This window comes from Artibeus jamaicensis, unplaced genomic scaffold, assembly GCF_021234435.1.
Source record: "Artibeus jamaicensis isolate MK-2021 breed Jamaican fruit bat unplaced genomic scaffold, CSHL_Jam_final scaffold_1964, whole genome shotgun sequence".
Lineage (NCBI taxonomy): Eukaryota > Metazoa > Chordata > Mammalia > Chiroptera > Phyllostomidae > Artibeus > Artibeus jamaicensis.
Window position 1 is genome coordinate 53,442,456 of NW_026522030.1, and position 24,295 is coordinate 53,466,750.

General features: G+C 36.1%; 1 protein-coding gene across 7 annotated transcripts in view; it reads right to left on the reverse strand.

Annotated features, from left to right (window-relative positions):
• Window positions 1-24,295, reverse strand: part of BNC2 (basonuclin 2) — a 426,491-nt gene that overhangs the window by 140,857 nt on the left and 261,339 nt on the right. For 6 of the 7 annotated variants that reach the window (XM_037132061.2, XM_037132060.2, XM_037132056.2 and 3 more), the window contains one exon: window positions 16,002-16,104. In XM_037132061.2, coding sequence (XP_036987956.2) covers window positions 16,002-16,104 — 103 coding nt within the window. Of the gene's footprint in view, window positions 1-816; window positions 870-16,001; window positions 16,105-24,295 lie in introns of those variants that run through there. The other variant, XM_037132062.2, reaches the window with a different exon arrangement.

The window sequence follows — 24,295 nt, forward strand, 5'->3', positions numbered from 1 at the left end:
TTTGCTTGTTTGTTTGTTTCATTGTTTAGGTTCCTGTTAAAGGTGAGATCAGTCAAGATGTTTAGCCCTCATATTGTTGAATGAATGAACACAGTGAAGTGTACATATAATAAGAAAAGGCCATATTCACACTGAACAGTTAAATGTATGATTCCACTGTACCACCAAATTCTTATTTTCACCCAGGTCCCTTTCTCAACCCTCTCCGTTGCGCTTTATACTCTTCTAGAGAACAGTGGGGGTAGGTAATTAAGGCAGTTTCAGGAGTGAGTTGGAGCTGCTAGTTGGGCATGAATTCTGACCAAACTTTGCATAATTTATTCCCTTTCCTACCAGTTCAAACATAATTTGGAGCCATCCAATAGATTTTTAGGTAAAAACAGTATGAACTCTAGTACTGTTAAAGGAAATGAGTTTCATATCACGGTGCATAAAATAGATCATAATGCACAGACATTTCGTAAGGTCTATAAAAATAGACCTTATGAAAATCATAGTACAGATCACTAGATATATGATCAAGGTGTTAAATTTATGGTCGAATAGCTATAGAGAAAGGTACAGTATAGACTTCAGAAAGTGATCAGAGAACAGTGACACAATAAGACGAAGAATAGCAACTATAAAGAAAAGATTGTTTTCCTTTCAAAAAAATGCCTGGAGAGATGAAAAGCGAACTCTCTTTATTATGCAGAATTTCATCTGGGGGGAAAAAAGGGGTTAACTGCACAATATGGGTACTAGTTAGAAAAAAAAGAATCATACAGTGAGAGCTTCTTAAACTGTGAATTAGGTTACTGAGGGAATGTAATTTACCTGGATTTCTTTAAAACGTCAGAAACAGAAGCTTAAACTGGTAATTTTCTGGCTATAAAACAAAGGAAAAATTTAAGCCTGGATATCATTTCAATAAACACTTTGATAGGATCTATAGTTTTCCAAAGAAAAGTGGTAGCTAATTCACAAGACTCAAAAATGGCACGTAAGTCCGGATGAAGAAAATTCATTTCTGTCGAGAAGAGAATCACCGTAAGAACAACAACTGGAATTTCTGCAGCTCATTAATATAAATGTGTAATGTAAATCTAAAGTAAGTATAAAATGTAATGCAAAATATGTAACCAAAATATGTAATAGACACAAGTAATATATGCTTTTAACTGTATTGCTAACTTAAAGAACAAAGTAATGTCCTTTATAAAATTCAGTTTTCAAGTGTGTAAAACAGTGATGGAGGTAGGTGAGGCATGGTTATAAAAGATCTTGCATCTGTTAAATGAAATGTGAATAACAATCTTTTATTTCAATTTTTAATAACAGGAATTACTCCCCAAACCTTCAAAAAAATTAAAATGAATGTAAACCCGTAATTCTACAGACTTCACTTCCAATATTTTCTGTGAAGGTCACAGGAATAAGAACATATTCAGATACTTTTTTTTCTTAATGTAGGAGTATAAAAGTGCTTTTCACTGATCCTAGAAAATTGGCTCTCAGTGATAGTTTATAGTTCTTAGTTTTCCACAACTTTTTTTTTACATAACTTTCTTTAAAAGCCAAATTCAAGTGACTTAGGTGGTTTTCACAGGAATATGCTCAAACATTTCAGGCCCTGATGTCCAGTGGACTCTACCAAATAGTGTTCAGGCATGGCAGTATGAACCTTATAGCTATTCAATAAAATAAGGAGTGAGTGACGTGGAGTGAGTTTTCAAAGCCACCTACTTCACAGACTAAAACAATTAAAAATTTGTATGAAATGGTCTAAAAGGAAACCTTTTATTTCACTAATTTCCAATCCTGCCCTGGATATTTTAAAATTTTTAAATGCTAATTTGAAGCAATTTTATGAGTTAAAAAATTAAAGCAGCCTCACTATTTTTTTTTTAATTTTGGGAGAAAGCCAAGTGAGCCTTAAACTGCATGGCTCATTGTTTTGAGAACTCCCTGTCTCTTGCCTCAATTCCCCTTGGGATTCCAAATTATAACAGCATGAAGTGGTCAGCTTTTAGGAGCTCTGGGACCTAGAGTACTATTTTAATTTCCAATTGATTAACATTTAACACGTGTTTTTAAAGGATTGTTTTAGAAATTCTTTCCACGATTACTTTTAAGAGTTCAAAAATGAAGTTGTCAGTGGCAGGATTTTATTAGAGGAATTCCTGGGGTCAGATTTCAAAGTTTTGATTACTTATAAACAGAACATTGTTTTCTTTCCTACTTCAACTATCCAGGCCATAATCTCTGAATTTATGAGGATGGCTACGGGTGGCTCTTCATTCTTGCTAATATGACCAATAATTTCCAATTATATCACACTTTACAATATGCACACTATACCCACTATAATGATATGTCATTTCAATGTAGCTAGCCCATGGACTTGTACGGGTTTAATGGGATTTTGCATATTTAGAATTTCATCATAAAGGGGCCCTTTGGAATCATTATAACATCAATCCTTTCCCATTATAAGACTCAGCTCTCTTACTAGGCAAGAGCCTCAGGGCACAAAATCTTAACTTATCCGTAGATTGTAAGCCAGATCCTAATAAAAGCCATAGACTTGGGAAGAACATTAGTAAATGGCAATGATGATATAATAAAAACTTTTTAGTGAATCAGGGGATCAATCATGAAGGCGGGCAATGATTGTTATTAAGAGAAAATTTCTTATGACTTGAAGTAATATTTGGATCTGCACATTTTATTTCCTACTTTGGGGGGAAAGAACTATGTAATTGGGAGCAAATTAAGTACAAAATAACTCATGTTCCATTTAAGTCACAACTTTCTAACTGTAACTGTCAAGGTTGAATTAATTAGGATATTTAATACCAAGGAGAGAGAAGGCTTGTTTCTAGAATTTTTTTTTTTTTTTTAAAAAGAAGAAAAGGAATGACATGCAGCTGAAAGAGTTGATCCCTGAGCCTGGTGATAAAAACTGTCAGCTCTTATGTGTGAAGGGTTTGTTTATTTATTTATTTATAACAAATAGCGTGTTAATGTTTTCAAGTAAAAAAATTTCCACTGAGCCTCCTCCATAAACCTGATTATATGACTATACGTTGAATGCCTTATATGAATGGCCCTTCATATTTTTCTTGTCCCTTAATAAAATGAGAAATAAGTATATGAATATTCTTATGATCCATTACGAATGTCATTCTAAACTGTAGGGAGGGAAGCGGGACAAAAGTGACTCCAGTGAGCTCCCCACTGTCCTATGGATTTTAATCATTCGGAGTTGACATGAAGCTCTGAGAGTATGTGAATATGCACACACAAACACCCACAATTAGTCCTGGGTAGAATTTGAGCTCCACTTGAGACTATATAGGTAATATTTCAAACTGATTGGCATTTCCCCCCTGTGGCCTTATGCATAATAAAGTCTTCACAACAGACTTTGGAAATCATTAAAGTCTGACTGAGGCACACATAAAAGTAGACTGTCAACACTTGGTTATTCAGAAGCTCACTCTCTTGGCTAGTAGATTAAACGGGTTCTTGGTTTTACTTCTTCCTCTTCCTTACATGGCCCACTTTGGGGGGCATGTCTTTCCTCATCTGCAGCAACTCCATCAGGAGGTGGTTAAGGGGAAAAGAGAAACTTTAATCTGCAAACTTGACAGTAAATCTAGGAAGAGACTTGGTAATTGAATCTACTTGCTGAAACCAGGTTTGGGGATTATTATTATTAGTGCTGCTGTTCTATCCAATCTTTAGTCACCAAGGCTAGCTGAAAGTTGACTCCACAAACATTGCCGTATGTAATTTATAGATCAATGAATTAAAAGCATACTAACTATAAGACATCCCATTTTAAAAGTAACTACTGAAATATACTACTAGAATGAAACATGTAAATACTTTTATTAAATAAATAAAAAATAAATTCCTTTGTAAGAGAATAATCACCCTATCCCAATTTATGAGCTTTAAAGACTAAATTTTCTTGAAACTGCATTTATTTACATAAGAATTGCACTAAGATAACATTGTAAATGCAAGGCATATTTATTTTTGATAGAACATATGCTTTAAACTCTATCAGATGAGGTGAAGAAATATTTCAAAATTAAGAGAGAGCAGCGATACAAAAAGCCAGCATCTGGTAGGACATACCTAAAAGAAAGAAATTATTATATTCCATGTTTTTTTAAAAAAATGAACATTACCTTTGTGCTACAAGTATTCTGCCTTCCCTCTCTCAGTAAGTCAGCCTGAAATCTCATTCTAAATCTACAATCAATCTTTTTCTTTTTTCCCCCACTGTAATCCCTTAAAACTCTGGGCTATCACTCACACTTTGACACTGATGTGTGTTTTCTTCTGGATTGCTGGATTTGCTTAATACATACATCAAGTATCAAACCTCTTTGCATCTATGACTGGTGGAATAAAAGACCCCACGTAAATATTTTTTCATAAAAAAAGGTTAAAAAGGCAGTTTCAACTCTCAGGAAAAGTCTAAACTAACCAATTTTTCAATACAAGAGCGAAAGAATGTTAAGGACTAGAGAAATACTTGCTGATTTTTCCACTAATGTGATTAACATATGATTGAGCAGGCAAGGCCTTCAAGTTCCATCCCATTCTTTCCTACCTGGCTGTTTGACATATGTTGAGTTACCAACAAGGCTAAATACCTCTTAGGCCACTGGCAAAATAATACTATCTTATACCATCACAAATATTTAATGGAGCTCCAACTTTTGGGAAAGAAGTCAAGTCTCCTGAAATGAGTGAACAAAGAAACCAAAGGAAGACTCTGATTAGCACTTTGAGCCCTGAGAACTAATTTGATGATAATGAACATAATTTCTAATTAAAATAAAAGTTCTATTATTACCAACAGACACAATAAAAATATTTTAAAATATCCAGATTTTAAAGTGTAGTGATTTTTCCTTAGATATTTTACTGTATTTAAAAACCAGTAATAGAAAACACTTGCCAAGTTCATTTAGTCTCTGACTGAGGCACACATATGTGATTTCCTAATTTACAGCTTGCATGTACAGATGTTCACACTTAGTAAAACGGCTTCTTAATAGATTTTTTTAATTAAAAGTGTGTTGATAATAGGTGTTTTAAACATATCCAAACAACACAGCTGAACTGACAAATGCCTGCCTTCATGCCTCACCATGTCTCACATTGTGGCAAGATTTTATAAGAGAGAAAAGATTATGATTCAGTCGCATGTATATAGGATAAATGCTACCCCCAAAATCTCCAAATGAAATCTTTCATTAATTTCTCTCTCTATGATCTGTTTCCAAGCAGAAAACGTTAGATAGCTACTAGGTTTATGTAGCCGAAAGCAGAACCACACAGCCTTTGCTTGCTGCCTGCAGTTTTTTTTCCCTTGCAAAACTTTGAACCCCATCCAGCTTTGACACACTGCCTCTTCAGTTAATAACTATCAAGTTTCCCCTTGTCTCCTGTCTACTTTTCTTTGAGGCAATTGCGCACTCAGCACCCCGAGATAATAACACACATCTATAAGATAAAAGCAATGGCATTAATGTAATTGTCTGCCTCTCTCTCTTTAGCCTAATCTTTTTTTCCTTCAGTTTTGACTGCCTGTGTGACACCTGTTTTTGTCTCCTCTGATCCTACGACAGGTTTTCCGCTGACAAGGTTTTTGCCTGACAGAGATTCTGCAGACAAGAACATAATAAAATATGAAGAACTGCTTGTCAGAGTTTCTGCCAATGCTCACATAAAACAGAAAAAAATGACTTTTTTTTTTTTAATAAGGGGACTTGTGATGGTCGCTTTTGGACTGTCAGGAAAAAGACCTCCCTAGCCAATTTCTCCAAGCCAAACAGGTGTTTTCTTTTATGTTAGAGGTTGATGTGTTTTTTAATTTTTACTGATAGTAGAAAACATAAACAGCCAAAAGTGGGGAGGGGAGAATTTCTTACTCTCAGATTTTGCAGGCAAAGGAGTATTGAAGAACTACTAAATAAAAGTGAAGCTATTTCACTCAAGACCATATCTTTTGAATAAAATAAAAGTGCCAACATCTGTTAATGATCAAATAAATTTAACTTCTCTAAGATTTACTTCCTGCTTAGTTAGGCTACTAAACCCTCCCACCTACCTTTCACTTGTTTTCTTGTCTGAAGACACAGAAGGAAACAGCAAAGGTGAAAACAGAGGGCTGGAAAAGAGAAATGCAGAAATGGGACTACAGGCAAGGTGTCTGCAGGCTGTGCTTACCACTCAAAAGGAGAAGACGCTGCTGGAAAAAGAAACTGGCAATTAGAAATCAGAGACTTTCAGATACACTTTTAGGAGTTGCCATAAACCTTTGTTCCAGGTGCTCCCAAGTGAGAGGCTGTGGTTGGTACTGGCACACAGAGATGAGGAATTGCCCTCCCTGAGCTCCCGAACTAGTCAAGAAATCGGTAGTCCACAGAAACTACCCTTCTGGTCTAGGTGAAGTCCACTGAAAACATGGAGAAGGGAACACAATGGTTCCTGATGACCAGGGCAGAGGAAAGACTGGACAGAATCAACAGTGTGGCAAGTGTGAAAGCACAAAGGACTGGGAAAGAGTTTACAGCGATGAGTGAAGGGAGGACAAGATCCTGGATTCTGGGTTTTAGGATTCTCAGCACTAATTTGAACTACTTTACCAGCAACCCGCTTTATAACCTAGCTTTGGTTCTCCACACTTAGGTCCTAGAACAGCCATGTCTAATAGAAATATAATTCAAGTTGCATGGATACTTTTCATCTTTCTAGTCTCATTCAAAGAAATGAAAAGTAAAAAATACAAAGGAGCGTTAAAAAATAAATTTAATACACATTAAAATACTATCAATATGTAGGCAATATAAAGAACAATTCTTGAAATATTTTATTATATATATATTTACTTACTTTAAAGATTATGTCTCCAAAATGCAGTATATACTTTATACTTACAACCTATCTCAGTTTGGACCTGGCACTTTCAGGTGTTCAAATGAGCAACAGTAGCTTCCTTACTGAAAAGCCAGTTCTAGAGTTGCCTTTGCATTCCTTGGCCCCACTTGAATTTAAGGCCCAACGAGTCCATGCTTTCAATGGATGGGTTTGCACTTGCATTTGTAGTGTCACTTGACCATACAAGCAGGGTGGGAGGCCTAGGAGGCCAAATGGGGCTTTCCCTGGGTCTCGAAGAACAGCTTCAAACAGAGAGGGACCTTACCACGTGGGCACTTAAAACACACTGCTTATGCATGTATCTGTGTGGCAGTAACTCCTTAAAATACTTTCCATATGATGCTTTGGCTATATGCTCACTAACTAGTAACACATTAATTCAAGAAGTTTTGGAAGGTTTACAAACATACCATCCAAGAAGGCAAAGCTTGGTTACACAAGTCAGAATTCTTCTAAAATAACCACATTTATTTCATTCAGTGATATTACTCTTCAACAAAAGGAGGGACAGGGACATGTCCCCATTTGAAGAAGTCATCACTCTGACACAAAAGAGAAGGAAGAAAACTGAGCACATCAACATGATATTGCTGAGGTATATTGGGTCCTTATGACCCAGAAGAGTCTCCTAGTTTATCTACACAGGATATCCTGAGGAAAATGAGAGGAGTCCAGTGTATTTCATTTATAAACCCCTTCGATTTGTGCTCTGCTTAACCTGGTGAACTCCAGTTAATTAAGATGTTCCTATAAACAATTAAGCTTCCTGTAGGATCATTAGCAAGATATAAAAATTTATGATGTAATAAAGGGCAATAAAATGATGAAGTGGTTAGCCCATCAAAGCACTTCACATGCAAGAATATAGGTGCGAAAATAGGCAAAAGTAATTTTAACCCTGTTTAAAATTCATCTACTGGTTTTTGGACTTTCAACACATAAATATTCCTACAATTCATCTCAACTGGTCTCCACCTCTCATAATGTGACTTTTGTGATAAAGTGTTTCCTACTTCTGTTCAAATATAGGCTAAGGTGAAATTTTTAAGGGAGCCCTGGCTGGTATGACTCAGTGGGTTGGGCATCATCCTGCAAACCAAAAGGTCACTGGTTCAATTCCCCGTCAGGGCACATGCGTAGGTGGTGGGCCAGGTCCCAGTTTGGGGGCATGTGGGAGGCAAATGGTCAATGTTTCTCTCTCACATTGATGTTTCCCTCCCTCCTTCTTTCCCTCCATTTCCTTCTCTCTAAAAATAAATAAATAAATAAAATATTTAAAAAAACATTTTTAAAAAAGATTTTATTTATTTATCTTTAGAAGGGAAGGGAAGGAGAAAAGGAGAGAAATATCAATGTGTGGTTGCCTCTCATGAGTCCCCTGCTGGGAACTGGCCTGCAACCCAGGCATGTGCCCTGACTGGGAATTGAACCGTGATACTCCAGTTCTCAGGCCCGTGCTCAATCCACTGAACTACACCAGCCAGGGCTAAACCCCACTTTTTTTTAAAAAAAAGAAACTTTAAGGGAAATGGAAGGTAGGGAACTGTCCCGAATTTACTGGGAAAACAAGTTCACCTGAGAAATGCTTGGCCCCAAAGCCAAAGGAATTTGCAACCTAAGCTCTGCCAGAGGGTGCTGAAGAAGCCTCACTGGGAAAAGGAAGGAAGCTCACCCCAAGTCCACCTTTGCTCCTGATATTATCATACACTTATGTCCACACTCCAATTTAATTTTCTTCAAAATCTCATTAGAATAGTCAGGTACAATCCTATTAACATTTGAATCTACACATAAAAGAACTGGGGCCTACTAACTAGAGACTAAAATGGGATGTGATCTTTGGCCCGGCTATACCCAACTCTTATCCACTAAACTAAGCTAAACCTGGCTATTATACCCTCAAGGTTGACTTTTCATTTCAGTGAGAATTTTATAATGAAAACAACTAATACTTACTACTAAGTGGATGACCTCATTTAATCTTAAAAGTAGGCCTTATCATTATCTACATTTCATAGCTGAGAAAACAGATTATATAATTTGGCCAAGGTTCTGCTGACAGTAAGTGGGAGAGCCAGGATGTTTAAACAGAGCTGCTCTCTTACCTATTCTATTGTGCCTCCCATTGGTGCACCTGAAACTTCTTCATAGGCTGGAGCTCCCGCCTTGTATGATTCAATCTCATGATCCTCCCTAGAACCTCCTTAGCAGTAGATCGTTACTGTACACTTTAGAGGCCAGAATTTACCAGATCTACCTCATCTTCCAGCTGAATAAAATAGAGCCAGAAAAAAAAATCTGGAGAGATAAAAGGCAGAGAGCCCAAGATTTTGAAGGGGAGGCACTGTTTGTGTTGTGATTTAAAAAAAAAAATTAGGGCGTTTAAAGCACCATTTGAAAGGTGGGCAGGCAGAGGAACATCAAAATAAGCAGCTCAGGGACACACTAAGAATATAGTTAATGTCATTAATCAAGTTGGGGGGATGTCCTCCCTTTAAAAGTAATCAGTGGTGATCAGGGAGTAAAGGAGAGAAGCAGAAGAGGGTACCATGCCCTCAGGTCAAGCAAATAAAGTCCCTGTGCCAAGCAGGAAAATGGCTTTGTTTTTGCTCTCTAAAATAAAAATAAGTGGAGAAATGTTCAGAGACTTTGTCCATGGATATCAAGGCCCAGTGCCTCCTCACCAGAGATAGGAGGCAGCTAAAGGCTAGTTTCCCTAATTAAAATAACATTTTGTAGATAGGGACAGCCAGGTTTCAGAGCACAGACTGGATGAACTGAGACTACTAGAAAGCATTCATTTCCACCTTTTCCAAACCAGTGTACCAGGGAATAGGACTGTGGTGTTTCTGTCTATTCCCATGTTTCTAAGCAAAGCCCTAGAAGCACGACCACCTACATACATCTTAAAGGATCAAGTTCTCACTTTGCCTATATTCACTGGGAAGCCTGCATTTATTTCCCTGTGCTAAGGATTTACATTAATACCTTTCTTACATTTTTCACTAAACCCTAAATAACCCTCTGCAACAATTGTCTCCCAAAGCAAAATTCACTCTTCTTGGAACAATCTCCAGGGCAGTAAGAGGAAGGCTAGCACTTTCTTGCAGGTTTAATCTCTGGGAGCACAACTTTCCTTTATCAGAGAAAACCCAATTTTATTCACCCTCCTCTCTTGATCTTGACAAATTTATAAATTATCTTACAGAAACTGCTGCTGGGTTACTGAGAATAAGCATGATGTCATAGAAATGTCATACTTTATTGCTTATGATCTGTTTGGGATGGGAAAGGGAAAAGACCTGGGAAGAAAAAAGGACAGGGATGGAAAGATTACTACTACTTTAGCTACACTAGCTCTTGGACTCAAATCAGGGAGAATATTACAGTGTTGCCAGTTGGGGAAAAACTACTTTCACAGATGTTTAGACAATTCATAAGAGCATAGACTGGGACAAATAATAAAGACATGACCTTTCATGGATTAAAATTAAAAATTACTACTTTTGATTTGCCCTGAAGTTCTTATAAAGTATCATGCCACTGACAAATTTGAGGAATTTGTAAACAGAACAGAGATATCGTGATTCAGTATGTAGGGCTGAGCTCATCAAAAGGTTTTAGATTATAGAATGATCAGAACCAACGGCCATCATTTATGCAAATTAGGCCTAACTATGATTCTTCTTTCAGGTATATGCTTGCCAGACTTAGCTAGTGAAAACAAAGGCACTCAGATACATTTGCATAGTACATGGTTATACTAAAAATATATTTATATTTACATATAAATACATATATTTCATTGTCCGAAATTCAAATTTAAAGAGATGTCCTATATTTTCTTTTTTTATGTCTTTTTAGTTGAGTCATAAATGACACTGTATTAGTTTTAAGTGCATACCACATCTGATATTTTTAATTTGTGTGAGGGTTACTTATAGAGATAAATACCCCTGTTCTTATAAGACATATCAAGTACAGAGCTGAGAATTCAAATTCAGTGATGCTGAAAAAAAAGAAAAATTAGTTTCAGTGACTTATAAAAAAAAGAAAGGTTTGAAATTAATGGATTCCATGAATATTAAGTCTTATAGTACATTAAACCATAAAGCTGGTTGCTATATGACACTAAATTAACTTTATACTGCTCACCATTTCCTGTGACACAGAAATGAAGAACTGAAGGATACCTGGCACAGTACTTCATATATGATGTATGTTTAATAAATATCTATTGATTGATGGTCCAGATGATGCAGGCCAAGCCTGCTCATTTGCCATTAAAAAAAACCTGAATAGTTTGGAGACTGGCAGGGGAACAGCTAGCTTGATGAGAAAATAATTAAAGTAATAAAGAAGGACTATCTTTTCCTTGAATGAACTACAAAGAGTAAAGAGAAATCACATTTATGGAACATAATAAAGAGAAGGTTTCAAGAATTCCAGTGCATCAAGAATTATCCTAGACAGACCTCAGCCAAAGTAAACAACTAGTGTTAGTTCAGACTGCTTACAAGTGAATGAAAATTCCAGCATCACACAGCTTGTTGCAACAGCACATTCTATTGGTTTACCATTTAAGGATTCTATGAAGAAAATAATTTGAAAGCTGCTGTGCGGTTCATTAAACTATGCAATATGTTTTTTATTCATCGAGCCTCATATCCTTGCCAAATGCTTAGTAGCCATACAAAGAAACAGTGGATTTTTTCTTAAGGTAACAAAATGGGCTTTGTCAGAAGTAAAACTTACTAGTCTAGTAAAGGAAAAAATTATCTTTTTAAAACCTACCCACCTCTTTCATCAAATGTACCCCTTCATAATTAAAAACAAAGTTTCCAGATGTTTTAGACTATCATTAAATATTTCCTAAAATCATTTGGAGAACAGTTTACTTTAAAAAATGTTTTACTACTTTATTTATATTAATAGGTTAGAAATAAAGTCTTTATCAAGACTATAGATATTAAAACTAATTTGCAAGTAATAAATAAAAATGGGTAAGTACAATAGTTCTTACCCTTTCCCCATGCCTTCAGTTTTTCAAAAGACAACAAAGTCCTAATGGTAACACTTCTCATTAGAAGCAAATTCCTCAAAGGAAAATGGTGAGTAGGGAGCACTCTTCTCCCTCCCCCATGCTTTCCCACCACTGGGGATACACTGGTAATACATGCTAACTCCTACGACTACATAAAATATTTGGCTGAAGCTTCAAGTCTGTGAATGGAAGAATTACTACTCTAGTATGGTAGGAAACAGTCAAAACACAACAAACTGAAATTTCTAACAACATAAACATTTATGACACCAGAAAAGAAGCCTGATATCTTTTGTCACTTTTGAACCAAGAACAATTAAAATTTGTAGGATTTGTTCCCCGCCCTTCCAAGACTCACTCTGGTCACTATAGTGACGGGAGGAAAAGCATATGCAAAAGACATAGAAAAGACAATGCAAAACAGAGGAGGGAAAAAAATATGTACTTGTTAAGTGAATTAAGTGGCAACATGCTGAAGTTCTTCATTCAAGAACTCTAAACAGAAATGTGACAAAGTCAGAAACTCAGGGCCATTTCTGGCACACCAACTATGTATGCTACAGGCATGGACATTCTTTACCCCAAAAAGCTTGTCTTAAATAAAGTTAAATGCAATAAAGCCCTGCTTTCTATTATTGAAGTGAAAGAGCTGAACTTCATTAATGGAGAGAAAAGGGCAGGAAAGCCTTTATCAATTCAATAGGAAATATCTATTTATATTTAAGAAACTTTTTTCTATTTTGGGGACTTAGCACTCATTCCCTTGAGTCAATGGTGCTAAGGGTTTCAAGGAAGTAATTTGTGAATAGCATCAGGGTCCAGTGACTAATTTTAAAACCCAGGTGTTACAGTATGATAAATTAATCACCTACTCTCTTTAATTTTTTTAAAACATCTTTCTCAAAGTTTCTGTAAAGCTACTAATGTCAACAATTCAAGCAGGTTTGAGAAGCAATTTGTAAAGTAATGAAGTGAGCGACTGTGTACACATGTACATGTGTGTATATGTGTATGTATAAACACAGGCATACATATATAAAATGTACAATGACACATAAAATTTAAGTATCTTATAAAGAAATGGAAGATGCTGCTAACAAAGGAGATACAGAGAGACATTTATTCAAAAGAGGCCAAAATTTTTCTAAAAATTCTTTTTTCTGTAGAGAACACCTGATTTTGGCATGTGCTTATTTTTCAATAGCAAACATAAGGATTTCTTTCATAGCATAATAAAGATGGAATGGGTTCAGTGCTACCATGAAAGACTTCTATAAGATCTATCTTGGTAGTCTTATTGCTGTTCCACCTACTTAAAATTTTTCACTAGAAAAAACAAGTCGCTTCCCTCCTTGTCCTACACATAGGACACTGTACTATGTAAAGCAGCCAGGAAGAATTCTGTGTTTCACCTCTGAGCAGAAATAATTGGAGCCATGATTTCATGGTTTCTGTGCAGGGGGAGAGAATGAAACAATTAGCTGAAATGCTAAAGGCAAAAGGAGCGGGTGCTCTCATCCCACAGCCAACTCAGAAGCTAGAAGCTAAGCCTTTACTGCTGATTTGCCCACGAATGGGGGAAGAGTGGGATTTGTATCTCTGTGTGTACATATCTTGAATTGTATATCGATGTATCCGTGTTGTGGGGGAAAACAGAGGTCAAAGTGATAGTGGTGGTGAGGAAAGTAAAATCTGAGAAATTCTAAAACTGATATCCCAGAATCATAGAATTTCTAATGACTCAGTAGGAAAAGCGCAGTCTGATATAACAGAAATACCTTGTTCAAGTTTGGTGAAAAATTACATCCTTTAGAAAGCCTTAGAAACAACCATTGGCCAGAATAATTTATGCTGTTCAAGAAGGAAGAAATATTGCTTCCCTCTACCCCCTTCCACTACTAATGTAATATGCACGTGGAAGTTGGAGAGATGAAACAAACCGGTGACACAGTAAACTCTTATACTCACAAAGCTACCATAGCAGAAAGATGATGGTAACACAAGATGGCTTTGGAAAAGAGAGCCTATAAATGAAAAGTCCTTTGTTTAATAGTTGATCCCCCCTTTATTGTTCATCCATTGTCCAGTTTGTTACTTGTAACATGTATTATTTATTTTAAATGCTTCATATACTTTATCTTTAATTCTTATAATAATTCTACAAAGTAAGTATTATTAATCTTATATGTTAAAAAAACAAGAAGTTGAGATGTTCACCTGCATGCCACTGAAGCTGTAGAGCCAGGATGTAACCCAATACTGCCTCTAAGATTCTTGAGGGGCTGGGGACATAAGCTCTGCACCTATTACCTTGCAAAGCCAATACTTCTTCAGGTTAAGAGGGATATTCAGACACTGTTATGGGATGAATTTTGTTCCCCCCAAATTCCTAGAGTTAAGCCTTAACCTCTAGTATTTCAGAATGTGCCTGTGTTTGGAGATAGGGCCTTTAAAGAGATGATTAAGTTAAAATGGGGTCAGGAGAGCAGTCCCTGATCCAACCTGACTGGTGTCCTTTTAAGAAGAAAAACTGTGCATACACAGACACATCAGGGATGTGCACCCACGGAGGAAAGATCATTTGAGGACACAGAGAGAGGGCAGCCACCTAAAAGCCAAAAAGAGAGTTCTCATAATGAAACCAAATTTGAAAACTCCCTGATTTTGGACTTGTAGTCTTTAGAAATGTCTGATGTTAAAGCCACCCAGTCTATGTTTTTTTTTTTGTTATGGCAGCCCTGGCAAACTAATACAGGGGCAGACAAGAAATCATCAAATGTAGTAACAAACACAGACTGCGTAAGTAAGAGCAGTTCATCTGTTGTTCAGAACTGGGATGAGGGTTGTCACAGATCTTGGCTTTCAATTGAAGCAGGAAAGAGTTCCATCCCAGGGGGCTCTGAAGGGTTGTGGCCATGTCTGCCAGGTGCAGTCCTTGTAGTATATTCCCCTCTCACTACTATGACTAGCTCCTTTCTCCCTCCTTTACAGAAACATGGCGGAAATGTCCCAACAAGGTCAACAGACATTCCCTAACAAGCTAGGTACATGATAAATTAAAAGAATTTCAAGGCATGGCCCAGTGGTGTTACCTCAGATCTTGCTATAATAACATGACATTTATAAAAATACAACCTACTGGATATTTGACACTGCTTGGGAATGAAGAATATGTCCACTTAAGAGCCAATGCCCCAGGCTGGCAAAGAAATCTCAAGCCAAATTTTCTTTTACAAACATTACCTATCTTTTAATATTCTATAGTCTAGGAAATAAAGAAAATATCTCTGCTTATTTATAAGTTTCCTGTTGCCTAAACATAAAAAGCATAAACCATATATAAGAATGAGTGAAATGCTAAGGACATATCGATGGAACAGCTCTGCGCATCTGGCAAAAAGCCTCAACACTTTCTAGCCTTGGCCATGGGTCACCCTTGCCCCCAACACACGCCTCGACAGAGCTCACATGCCACCGGTACTGGGTACCTCTGATCTCAACGCACACTGAAAAGGTTGCATAGATTATTTTCTCAGATACCAGCTAGTGTTCCCATTCACTTTTGCCATTCACCTTAGATCATACAAAATTTAATATCTAGGAGGATAAACTCAGCCTCTAATGCATATGACAAGGGTGGGCAGTCATCATGAAGTTCTCCTCAAGCAAAAAGGATTTGCCAGCTTCCCTCTGAGGTCTAGACCCTGGAAGACGAACCGTGGTGTGTCTGAGTTTCCATCAGGCTGGGTGATTGCTGGCTGCTGCTCTGTGCGGTCAGAATCCCATGGCCCAGCTGTCCTAGAAACATCTCATACTTCTGTTGAGAACTCCTTACCTAAGCCTTATGTCTTGGAGCCGAAAATATGCTATTTGAAAGCTACAGAATGCATGTTAACTGACACTCAGAGCACAGCTGACCCCTTTCTTCTCCAGACCAGTGACTGCTCTAAAAAAACACGTACGTTCACATGAACACGTCGAGAACAGAAAGAAAGGTTCAGATTTTCCTCACCATGTGCCACCCAGCCATGTTTACACTGATCGCAAGTCCTCAGGTTAATCTTCCCCGGCTGAAAACATTCACACGTGCAGTTTACCAGTGTGCAACGGATGGCCTGAAAAATAAAGGAGTGAGAAAAGCATCAGCATCTGTTCAAAGGTACTACATTTCTTCTACATTTTACTAAGAAGTATCTACTTCCATTTTTAAAGTCTTCGTGTTGGTAGAGGCCTGGAGAGTTTTTTCATGCCATTAAAATCTCTTATAAAAAAGTAAAAACACAAGATTCATTCACTAATAGAATATTTCATGTCACTCATATGTAACCTTTAACCTAGAAAGGTAGAGTAGAATAAGAATAAAGGATTACTTATTCTACAACAAGCTGGATTTATAACATCAGGATCCAAAACAGGAAAAAATATTGTTGCTAATCCAATTTAAATTTATCCATTTAGTAATAATACAAAAATATACATTTGAGTATGACGATGTTCAAGTAAAATGTTGATAAAAGTAAAACAAAACATACAAATATTAGGATATTACTTTTCTCCTGCTGAGTTTCACTTAAATACTTTGTTAATCTTTCAGGGACATTTTAAAGATACCCCATTGGCCCCAAAAGAACCTACTGTACTGTGTATTTTCAGTATTATTTATCACTTCCCAGTTCCTTGTTTTTTTTACCCCTGTGATATTATAATTTCAACTTCATTCCTATTTCGAAAGATACAAAACAACTCTCCTTTTATTTTAATGGTGATGTAAGAAAACAACCCTAAATTTGTTTTAAGATCAAATATAGAATAGGAAAAGCCATTTATCTGAACATTTTATATTTGGCATAATCCAGCTGCATCTTAGAAAACTGAAAAACACATTGAAAAATCTTTCATTTCTTTAAGGGTATTTTAAAATATCCTCTCACCAGTTTATATTATGAAGTGAATCCACAGAAAATTAGCATAAATAAAGTACAACTTTTTTATGGATAAAATCCTATACTTAAGAGTTGTGCTAAAGCTGACCTATGCCCTAGACTACAGTTAATAAATTTATCTCATACATTTAGTTCTAATTTGCATGAAAATTCTGAAGACAGAAGGGATTTAGTCCAATCATTCACAGATTAACAATCTACTGTAACTACCTGAACTGCCAGGAAAAGATCTCTCTACAGCTTTATATGCAATCGATGATTGCTGATTTGGGTGAAGGGGGAAGGAGGGCAAAGGCGTGGGGCTACCTGAAACTGCAATTCTGTGCCTCAAAGCTATGCTTCACTTACATACCTCCAGATGCTGATATTCCTGGAATCATTTGGACTTTTACATAAACTTTCATTTGTAGCGGACAGTACTTGAGATATCATTAATATCACTGAGCCAAATTCCATTTACAGAGAGTAAGACTGAAGAAGGTCCTAATCTTCCCTATGTTTTGGATTAGGAAAGTTTAAAATAGTTTTCTTTCAATAATGAACATGAAATCTGTAGGTTGCTACTGGGTTTCTGATGCTACATTCCTCACTGAAGACTCCTTTCTTATTTTACACCTCCATACATGATTTGCTCTTCTACTATCTCTGGGGAAATACTCAACTGTATAATCTGGTTGATGGTTCAGGGTCTCTTCCACTGTCAGCAGTCCAATGACACTAGTTAGGCTGTAAATCTTTTCTGTATGTATTAGTAATTAAATGAACTGCTAATAATAGGGACACAAAAGAAAATGCTGACTAAGCAGGAGTAATATATGTATTTGCAGGTTATAAGGGGAAACGTTTCTCCCCAAATTTCTTACCTCACTTTCAATAGTTACCAAGTAAATATCTTAGAACATCTCCAGGTTAGAAATAGTTTCTTAAACTAACATGATCATTAGTTAATGAACTCACAACTAGATTGGATCATGGTCAAAACAAACAAAAAAAAGAGAGAACAGTGTTCCTGCTAAAAACAAGCACTTTACAGACTATCCAATGATAAATTCAGATATGGCAACCAAGTTGGCATTAAAATATTTATATAATCTGAAGTGTGATCATAGAAGCTTTCATAAATCCTTAAAAAACAAAACAGAACAACAAAAAAACCCCTGTATTACCAAAATTAAGGGATGATCAGTAAAAAGAGATGATCTCTCAAGGACTATATGTTAACTCAACCACAAAAGACATACATATTTTAAATAATTGATTTGATAATATTTAATTATTTTATAAAAATAGCCTAATTTTTCATGGTGTTTAAAAGCACAGTTCTTAAATTTTTATTTACTGATTTGAGAGAGAGGGAGGAAGGGAGAGAGAAAGAGAAAGAAAAACACTGATTCTTCTCAGATAAGATCAAATTCAAGGAATTCATCATCACCAAGCCCTTATTATATGAAATGTTAAAGGGACTTATCTAAGAAAAAGAAGATAAAAAAGATGAACAGTGAAAGGACAGCAAACTCACAGTTATTAACAACCACACCTAAAACAAAAGCAAACTAAGAGGAAAGCTAGATCAGGAGCAGAACCATAGAAATGAAGATCACATGGAGGGTTAGCAACAGGGGAGTGGGAGAAGGAAAAGGGGGGAGAAGGTACAGAAAATAAGTAGCATAGATGGTAGGTAGAAAATAGATGGAGGGGCAAGAATAGTATGGGAAATATAGAATCTAAAGAACTTGAGACACATGGTTATAAACTAAAGGGGGGAAATGGTGGGGTGGGGGGTGCAGGGTGGAGGGGAATGAAGTGGGGAATAGAACAACTGTAATGGCATAATCAAGAAAATAAAATAAAAAAACAAAAAAAGAAAAACATTGATTTATTGTTCCACTTATTTGTGCACTCATTGGTTGATTCTTGTATGTGCCCTGACTGGAGATCAATCAAACCCACAACCCTGGCACATGGAGATGACACTTGAACCAACTGAGCTACCCAGTCAGGGCTTAAAAGCACACTTTTAAATCATATTTTTATTCAGGACCTGAAAAATTAAGAGATTGTGGAGTTACTTTATTTTTATGTATATTTATTTATTCACTGGTTGAATCGTAGATTCACTTACTCTAAGCTAGCTTATGATTCAAATATTTTCTCTTCCTAAATAACTCTGTACATCTGGCACATTTGGGAATTAAACTTCTCAGATCATCATCTTTCTTTCTAAATTCTACTCTTTCTGTTCCTAAACATACAAACACTGGAACACCTCAACTACTTTTGTATATAAACACTTAAGTACTGGAATATCCATTTTGTATTTCTATGAATTCCAGGTCTATTTGTTTTAAATACAGATTTATATACACTACAATCATTCCTTAAGGGAATTATATATATATTTTAAAAATATGGTCTAAATAAATATTTTGAGTAAGAGAATATTGTGGCTTCAAAGGAAGTTTTATTCTAAATAACATTTTTGAAACGACATAAAACTTTGACATACTATTTATTCACAGTAAAATAGAACCAATGTGATCACTTGCCAACTCACCCGCACTTTAAAAAAATAAATTATCGTAAAACTATCAAAGCCAGTTAAGCCTCAAAAATGTACATTCTTTATAAGGAGACAGTTGGGAAGAGCAGAAATGAATAAACTTTCATTTTTACGGTCATGTCCATTTCTTCCTTCATTCAGCTAACATACGAGTGCTGCCCACTCACAGCTGGGCACTACAAACTACAGAAAATCCAGAGATGATGACAAAGAGGAAGAAAGGGGACACCAAAACAAAGTACAGACAGTTGAGTCAGATTGTTTCCACCTAAATACACAGGGATCCTTATGCAGGTCAGGCGAACTCAGGCTACCAAGTCCCCATGTTTCAGGATCCTGACTGTACCCTGAAATTCTTCCCTCCATTCTTACAGGACCAAAATTCCCAACTCCCCTCGAACAATGGCAGCAATAACAAAATTTCTTAAGGCTACAACTCATTAAAAGTAATTATTCCTTCTGCTTACCTTTACCATGGATTTCTTGAAAGAAAAATCCATGCACCCAAGCACCCAACTGCTTCCACTTCTTTACCACCACCTACATTTTATTTTCACAATCTGAATTCTGCTACCGAAACCGCCTTCTCCAAGAGGAATATTCTCACCACATCTGGTCCCTTCACTAGTCTCCTTGTCTTCTCAGACCTCGATGCAGCTTACAGCACTAACTTTCCTTCGTAGAGACCAACTATCCTAGTTTTTCTGGCAGCAACTTCTCACTCTCCACTGTAAATAAATACAGGTGTTTCCCACGACCAGGCTCTTCTCTCTTTAATTTGGCAATTCCATCTCCTCCTACAGTTTCAAATATCATCACTATGCAAAAATCATCACTTTAGAGCCAAGAACTGTGTTAAGTGGCAGGAAAGAGATGGCAGAGCCTGTGTGGTCAAGGCCTTTACAGTCAGAGTTTGTGGGCAGTGGGTTTAGAGGAGAGACCCTAAGAAGAGAAGGAAGCCCTTAAACAGGCCTGAGAAGCACCATCTGTCCCTTTTTATTCCTGTGTTTTCTTCTATTAAAGGTAAGATGGATTTATTTATCATTTATAATAGTAAATTATTATGTTATTCATAATAGCTACATTTACTAGATAAGTGACATTTTCTAGATCTTGTGCTGAAAACTTTATAAACTTTAACTCTCTTAATCCTCAGAAAATACCATGAGGTTTATACTATTATCACCTTTATTTTGCAAAACAAGGAAACCAAGGTGGAGACAATTAAGTACCTGCCTAAAGTTGATCAACTAGTAATGTCTCTGGAATCAGGTCTGTGCCAGCTCTCCATCCCTCTGACTGGAAGTCTTGAGCTACAATCCCATCCCCAGTTAGGCAGTGGTGGAGTGGCAATCCCATCCCCTCTCCCTGCCCACCATCCCATCGCCACTGTGCACTGTTAGCTCCTGCTCATCTCTCAGGCTTCGATGCAAAGAGTGCCTCTACTCCCCAAGGCAGTTGCCCTAACATCCAAATCAAGGTAAATTCCCCATTAGTCACCTGTTTCACAAGGGATCTTTCTGTCATTGAACTTATCACAGTTGTGAACATTATAATTTATCTATAATCTATTACAGATAAATAAAATATTATATTTATACATCTGTATGATTATTTGATTAAGGCCTGTCTTCCCCTCTAAAATTTAAGGTCCATCAAGGCAGGGCAATACACCTGTTGGGTGAATACTAGGTGCTCAGAAGGCACTTAAAGAAACATAATTCTCTGAGCCCCTTTCCTCATCTGTAAAATGACAGTAACAATAACATCACAAGAGTGTCAAAAGACTTAACTAATGAATATAAAGCATGTGGTACTGTGCCTAGCAATAGTAAAAGCTCAATAAATAAAAAACCATTTATGACCTCGAGAAACTTTCCACATATAATATTTGAAGTATTTTTCATTATGATTCTTCCCAATATTAAGTTTTTCCAACAGCCTGTAAAATGCTTAACACATATTTAGCCTTAATTAATAAATGAACACTTTGACATACATGAGGCCATACTGTGCACACTAAATCGTCTACAATGGATCAGACAGGGATTATTAGCTTTAATACCAGGGTTCAGAAACGTTTATATGGGTGTTACATTCCTCTTAAATGACAGGGCAGATCTCCCAATTATTAATCAGTTTATTTCTATTAATCATAGAAAAAGGAAGAAAACATACAATTAAAATGAATATATTAAACACATTCAAAAGTCTATCTTAAATACAGAAAACAGGCCAATTCAATATGAAAACATTCAATTCCATTTTGGTCAGTATCACTTTTATATTTGAATATTAAAGAAGAGTGCTTTTGAAAGTATTTTGGATGAGTTCCAAAGCCCTACTCCATAACAGATTCTGTTATTGCTACAACTAAAGTCTCTTTCACTTGATTATATTGAACTCTGCAAGTAAATGCGAACTGAACATCAATCTCCTCACAAATGACATTTCTCAGCAAAGCACAGATTGATGCTTCAGCTACTATTTAGTGTACCTCACAAAGGAACTATATACAAGGCTAATTAATAAATCTATTAGCTGTTCCTTGTTTGGGAACACACACAATTTACCTGACACAAAATAACCAAAGGCAAAAAATAAGGCCATGGGCAAACAGAAACATAAAATAGGAATCATTACTCTGAAGTAGCAATCGTAGAAAGAAAACTACTCCCATACACCAACAGAGGAACAAACAAACAAACAAACAAACAAACATCTACTAAAAATAAAATGAATTTCAGTTCTGGGTTTTGTCTTATTTGCAGGGATCTCCCTTCAAGTGTTCAAGTATCCCTGGCCAAATCTCCCAAATGTAACTAAGAATCCTTCAATCCACTTTCTTCTTGGTCATTTCTCGGGAGAATACCAAGATTTACAACTTGGATTATGAAATTTTATTTAAGTCATTTAAAAATGTTTAATAGTTAAGTACATGACCTGTATTAAAACTAAATTAAAGAAAAAGTTCATCATTAATATAGCATCCATTCTGTCCCATCAGTTTCTAGTGTAAATGTAGGTGGTATAATCCATGTGTATAAATTCATTGTCCATAATAAATATCAGTGACCAGTTTCACTGTTTTTAGTTTTAAAAAGAACAAATGTCTTAATAAATTAAACTTTCTACTTTGGAAGTCACATGCAGGTATCATAAATATGTAGAACTGGCCAACTGTCCATGCATGGTGTCAAAGTCAAATGGACATTTTTATTGGATGGGAAAAATGTTCTTCAAACACTTCCGTCTAAAATGTGTATTTTCAAAAAAATTATTTGAAATAAAATGTACATTTTATTTCAAATAAAAATATGAAAGCTAATTTTCCCAGGATTGTCATAGAATACACAGCAATAATTACAAAGTAACAGCTATCAAGCATTATGAATGAAAAGAATGATCTTGTACATGGCCAAAAAGATGCACAGAGATTAACAGGACTTCCACACACATTTACACACCTTGTGCATGAGTGTCTAAGACATAATTCAAGCACTGTCACAAAGATTCTAAAGAACTCACATGACAGTAATGGTGATTAAGTTAATAAATAGCTCCTTGTGTAATCTGTAGGACAGGTTTTTTTCCCTTCCATTTTCACAGAGCTGGTACATAAAACTAATTGAAAAGAAATAACTTTCAAAAGAAGCAGTCCGAGTGTTGGCTAAGACTTGAAAAATCTACATGATGTTGCCTTTGTTGAAGAACTCGGTGTGTTAAATTTGGCCAAGTTGCAATGCAGTTTGAGCAAAGAAGTTTTTCCTATTATTTTTTCATGATGGACAGCTTCTGAACATACTTCTAGCCAACATGGACTAGACAACTGCATGAGAAATTTACTTTTACTTGACTGTAACATGGTGAAAGTAAAGGTATATAAACCTATTGTGCTGCAGGATTTTGCAATCAGGTATGACAGCTGCACACAACTATAAATGTACTAAAATCCACTGAACTGTACACTGTAAATGGGTAAAAATGTATGGTGTATGAACTACATCTCAATAAAACTGTTTAAAGGGGGGGGAGAGCAAAACTTTCTGAATCACCTAGTTTCTTTTGGTGGCATTAAATCATTTAATTCGTAAGATATTATTCCCCCAGGAGACATAATGTGACATAATATCCATCTTTAACCCAGTAGTTCTTCAATATACAAATGCTACATCAGTGAATAAACAGAGGCAAACAAAAGAATTTCACTGCTGCTTAAATTTGAAAATCCCTTCTACTCTGAAAATGTTAAAACCTAATATATCCATTTAAAGATTACAGTTATTTAAAAAATCTGTTGCTACTTTTCTATCAGGAAAATCTAGAACATTTTTAACAATTGGGGGCGGGGAGGAGGATCTCTCAGTTTTAATGCTCACATACTAATATTAACATACTAAAAAACTAAGTTGTTTCAAATTGACAATGATGAATTTTATCATGTACATTAGCAAAAACACTCATCAATTTATTGTGATGAAAAAAATTACTTCAGCAAAAGTCAAGAAATGAATTTGGTTTAGGTGGAGGAGGCAATGAAGGACCACAAACTTCTGAATAGATGTGTACAGATGAGTGTGGATATTTCTATGACTATGTGTGAATACATAAATACAAACAGGGAGAAAGGGACATAAACACAGGCACATAAATTTTCACAGACATGGATCCAATGAGCATCTGCAGTCATTATCTTATGACCACAACCTGCTATCAATCGACATGAGGAAGACCCCATTTAAATAATTTAGGAGTTCAGAGTAAAAATCAACAGCGGGATATAGCCAATTATATAAGGAAAAT